We start from the raw sequence: 4,952 nt of genomic DNA on the forward strand, positions 1-4,952 counted from the left end.
GGTTGCCCAGAGGGGCTGTACCATCTTCATCCTGCCATATTGCCAATTCCTTTCTGGATAGCTAGCTTTTATAAGGCAACCTGGAGGACGCAACCATCATCCTGTCTGTTTAACGGTCAGTGTTTTGGGGACTTGCCTGTGGCATTTAGCCCATGGCAAGAGGTCACGCAGAGCAGCTGTGTTTCTGGCCCCACCCTGGAGAGAAGCCACCTGTGTGCACTGAAAAGGGGGGGTGCCAAGATGGGCTGTGTCCCTGGGGGCAAGCCTGTGCCTGCGGGATGCTCGGCCATGGGGTGAGAGCATGTAGGGAAGGGCTGGACTGCTTTCACGGGGCAGTGTTTAGGTTCGGTCAGGTGAAACGGTGCTGTCAGAGCTCTCTGCCTTGCTTATGCTGTTGATCTCGGTGCTCTCCTCTCGTCCTTGTCTTGCAATGTTTTGGCTGAGGCATAGACATGAAATGGAGGGAGCTGATCGTCCTCACTCACGCACATGCCCTCTCCCTGCAGCTGAAGGTGACCAGACAAGGTCTTTGCGGGGGGTGTTGTTTTATTAGTCTCATATCAGAGGTATTAGAGGAATTGTGTAGAGGGAATGTCGGAGTCCAAAAGTGGGAGCAGGTGCCTGGGGCTTGATCAGCGTCACCTGGAAGGGGAAAAGTGAGGAAAAAATAGGGTGACCGTGGTGCCTTGTTCTTAAGAAGACTTGTCTTCAGAGAAGGCCGTCTGGCATAACAAGTTGATGTAGGTGCATTTGCCCAGAGCTGAGCTGGCACTGGAACTGGCTCCAAGTCCAGAGTCCTTCTAGCTCCAGCCAGACTTTGCTAGATGCCCCTGCCCTCCCAGCTGATCCCCAGTGCATAAGAAAGGTCTGCTCTTGGGTCTGCTTGTCCCTTCTGCGGCAGTGTGTCCTCCTGAAGAGCTTGTGATGTGTGAGCGCCTATCAGCATTGAATGGCTCAGCTAGGGGAGATGCAAAGATGGGGGTTTTGGCCTCCCTCTGCTCGGCTTTGGGCCAAGGCCAGGGAGCAGGCCTGCTGTCCTGTGTTTTGTCACTCCAGTAAGGTGGTCTTGAGTTCTCAGAAGCCCCGTCGGAAGGGGGAGATGCTTAAGGGTTGGTTGTTGCAAAGCGGAGGAGGAGAGGTGGGCAGGCTGCCTTACCTTTCCCGGGTGGTAGTCTGCTGGCCCCGGCTTCACTGTTTTGTCACCTCCGAGTCTACTGTTGGTTCCCATCGTGTACACGGGAGCCCTTTTTTTGTAGACGTCCAGTTCCACCTTGGGGAATGCAGCAGGACCTGGCGTCTGTAAGAGAGGCAGGGAGGTTGTTGGGTACAGAAGGCGGGTGTTGATTCTTGCTGGGTGCCCACACGGGCTGTGCTACTTGAGCTGGCTGGCCAGAGAAGTGGTGTGAGAGGCACGGAGCGATTGTAACAAGGGAACCTCCATTTAACCTGCCAAGAGGCAGATTTCCCAGAGGAGGAGGGAGATTCCCATTAGTGCCGATGAGCTTTGCCCCACCAAAACCGTTAGTGTTAGGAAACGAGGGACCGCAGGTGTCGGCAGAGCCTCCCCTTTCCCGCTGTTAAGAGCAGGAGAGCCAGGGGACCCGAGGCTTCTTGGGTTTTGCTGCTGGTGCAGGGAAGTGCGCGTTAAGAGAGGCTGCAGCAGGCGCTGGAGCCCTTCTAACCTGAGCTTCAGCTGCTGACGTGAGAGAGCAGAGAAGCGTAGCTCACCTTGGAGAGGTCTTCAGCAAAGCCATTGTGCTTACTCTTCCCTTTCATGGAGTAGCACGGGCTGGCGTGGGTGTAGGCTGTGTTGGGTCCCACCAGCCGAGGCAGGGTGTAGGTGCCAGGACCTGGAAGGGGAATGGGAAGAACGCCTGTGTGAGTCCTGCGGGGAGAGCAGCAGCGCTGGGGTGGGAGAGGAGCAGCCTGTCAAGGCTGCTGCCAGGAGCAGGAAGGATGTTTTGCCCCTCCTCCCAATGTATTCGTCTTCGGTCACACGTGGCATGTGTCGGCAGCTCCAAGCCTGAGTTGCCGCTTCTTCTATGGGATGAGAGAAGTTGGTGGTGTGGAATAATTGCTGGAGGTAACTTAGGAATTAGATTTATATTCGCATTTTACGGAAAGGCACTATTCACTAATCTAGCCGTGAGAGTTCTCACTGAACGCCATAAATCCCTTAAGTGTGGCCATGCTAGGTCATGGAACACGACTGGACTGAAAGTGCATGGTGTTACGAGTGCATCTGTAATCATGAGAGTTCAATACATTGAACGTGACCGGACTTGTAACACAGAGCATTGGGCATCACTCAGAATCTAAGCCTCGCCGCCCCCAGCCCCTCTGATATCTGAGGACAAGCTGGAACGCAAGGGGGTTTATTTTCTGCCAAATTGCCTTGCCCTTTAACGTGACAGGTGGTCTGGGACATCAAGCAAGCTTGTCAAGAGGCCGTTGCGTCCTGCTGTGCAGGCTTTTCCCTAGGCCTGTTGAATAAGCTGTCCAGCAGATTTTCCTGGGAGGACACGCAGGCTGCAAGTGTGTGTATCTCCCCAAGTTCCCCTACCTGGAGTTTGGTCGGTTTTGACGGCCTTATGCCGGAAGGCCATGGACTGTGCCGGCGCACATTTGTAGAGGTGTTTGTTGGCCTTGTCGGTGGAGTAGTCGCCTAGGGCAGAGGAGAAATGGAGAAAAGCAGTGAAGCTGAGCTCTTTTCCTCAAGCCAAAGAGGAAAGGTCAGGTGGAGGTCTCAGCCTTGTTTGCTTTCTGTCTGGAAACCTCTGAAGCTCCTTCAGGGCGTGAGCTGATGGTTTTGTACCCCGGTAGCACAGGGCAAAAGGAAGGCGTGCTTGTCTTGCCTGAAAGAAGTGCTGGAGAAATGGTACTCACTCGGTCCAGGGGTGACCTCGGTCTTTATCTTGGGAAGTCCGCACATGTGATGTGCTGGAGCCACGTACTTCCCGTTCCTGGTGATGGAGGGCTGGACGTAGTACCGAGGACCCGGAGAACAGCTGTCTGCGACGGGACGTTTGGCCCCTTGAAACGTGTACGCAGGCGCTTTGGTTTTGCTGGGATTGTGAGCCAGGTAACCTAGGAAGAAAAGCCTGTGAAAGGACACCTGCCTGCAACTGCCTATTTAAAGCTAGTTTCTAAGTGGAGGAGTCGGAGTTGCCGGCCTCAAGAAAGTCCCTTCCTGTGTGACTTTTTCCTCCAAGGAGGATACCAGCAGGCCAATACAATGGTACAATGACCTCCAGCAAGAACAATGTAGGCACCGTGCAATTAATCAGCATATCTCCAAAATGCTATTGTTATGAAGTAGTAAACCCCAAAACAGTTGCTAAGTTAACTTAAAGCAAACGTAAAGATCGCTTCTGTGACGTTTTGCTTTCCCAGCGCCCTGATGGAAAAGAAAATGAAACTTTACTGCTATGACAGAGGAGGAGAAGAAGAAAGTGAAGGAGAAGAAGCAGAGAAGTTGAAAAAGAAGGAGAAGAAGAACAGGAAGAGAAGATGAAGTACAAGAGGAGAAGATGAAGGAGGAGAAGAAGAGAAGGAGGAGAAGCAGAAAAAGAGGAAGAGGAGGAGGAGGAGAAGAAGAGAAGAAGAAAAGGGTGAAGTGGGAGCAACAAGTTTGTGGCAAAGATACAGAACAAGCTTCCTCCTGTGCACTCAGGCGTTAAGGGGCTGCTAAGGCCACCTCTGGGCTTTGCAGAGCCAGGCAGCTCTTCTCCGGGGCTTTCCCATGAGCAGCCTGAGCTTCCTCTGGCAGGCCTGTGTCCTTGCTGCAGCTGAGAACATGGAGGATTGGAGCAAAGGGGAATGGGGCAGTGGCTACTTGTCCCCTGGAGGTAGTGGATGTGGCGCTCCCCCCTTGTATGGTGGTTTTACCTGTGGTCCCGGGGATTGAGTACTTGGGTCCTGGGCTGGTAAACTGGGCCATGATGGGGCCGCGTGGGCGATGAGGTCTCCAGGTGCCCACCCAGGCTCCGTCCATCTTGGAGGTGGCTACAAAGCCTATGGCAAGAGCAGGAGAGTTGTTGAGGGGCTTCTCTGACAGAGGCCCGGTGTGAAACCTCCCCGGGAGGAGCAGCGACGCGTCACCTTTCTCAGCCTTGGCCATCGGACTGGGTGCGGACGAGCTCGTTGGCTGCTGCAGCTCTCGGTCGCAGAGCACAGTGAGGGTGAGGGCAGGCAGCGATCGGGCAGGAGAGGTTGTGCTGTCAGCTGCCAGGTGGCCTTGGGAAGAGGCCTTCACTCATCATGGGGACGCACTGTGACATCATACAGGCTCCTGGCGCCTGGCATACGTGCTGTTGCGTGATACGGCTGATCAGGAGCTGGGGTTGTCCAACTTGCAGGGCTAGACCTTCATGAGGTCTGCATGGCAGAAACATGCAAGGAGGGAAAAACTGATGTGATTTGTGCATTTCATCTAGCAGCCTTAGACTGTTGGGCTCACGTAATAGCATGAATGTGCATTTGAGCACCTGGAATTTTCTATTTCATGTCTTATTTTCCAGATGTCCCTGAATCTACCTTTTTTTCTTGGGGAGGGCAAATTGGGCCTGATGTTAGTAAGAGGAAATTGCCGCTGGTGGCTCTCAGTTACCAAGGCTGAGGAATACCTCTGCAGTGCCACTTTTGGGAGGTTGTCCTTGGAAACACAGGCACGAGAGGCCTTTCCCAAGGTGCAGAAGAAACCGTGCAGACTTGTGTGTACTTTCTTGGTCATGCAAGGAAAGCTAGATGCCAGCCACAGATCAGGAGCGTTTTCACATTTCTCCCCAGGAAGTCACATGTCCTATATTACATGGGTTTCTCATAGGAATAAAAATTGTGAGAGGGCACAGAAGGGTTTCTGTACTGGGCCTGGCTGGGATGCAGGTAATTTTTTTCCTCGCAGCCTGCATGATGCTGTCTTGAGTATTGAGGGTGAATAGGGAATGGGAATC

At 53.4% G+C, this 4,952-nt stretch overlaps 1 protein-coding gene across 1 annotated transcript; it reads right to left on the bottom strand.

The window, feature by feature from the left end:
• Positions 1-555: 555 nt before the first annotated feature.
• On the bottom strand, positions 556-3,994 carry LOC132321543 (outer dense fiber protein 3-like). The gene is made up of 6 exons (XM_059835042.1): positions 3,889-3,994; positions 2,887-3,087; positions 2,564-2,665; positions 1,729-1,850; positions 1,157-1,297; positions 556-642 (listed from the first exon to the last, which is right to left on the bottom strand). The coding sequence occupies exons 1-6, from the start codon at positions 3,992-3,994 to the stop codon at positions 556-558; spliced, it is 759 nt and encodes a 252-aa protein (XP_059691025.1).
• Between the last annotated feature and the right edge of the window lie 958 nt (positions 3,995-4,952).

The sequence above is a fragment of the Gavia stellata genome, unplaced genomic scaffold (genome assembly GCF_030936135.1).
Source record: "Gavia stellata isolate bGavSte3 unplaced genomic scaffold, bGavSte3.hap2 HAP2_SCAFFOLD_51, whole genome shotgun sequence".
Taxonomy (NCBI): domain Eukaryota; kingdom Metazoa; phylum Chordata; class Aves; order Gaviiformes; family Gaviidae; genus Gavia; species Gavia stellata.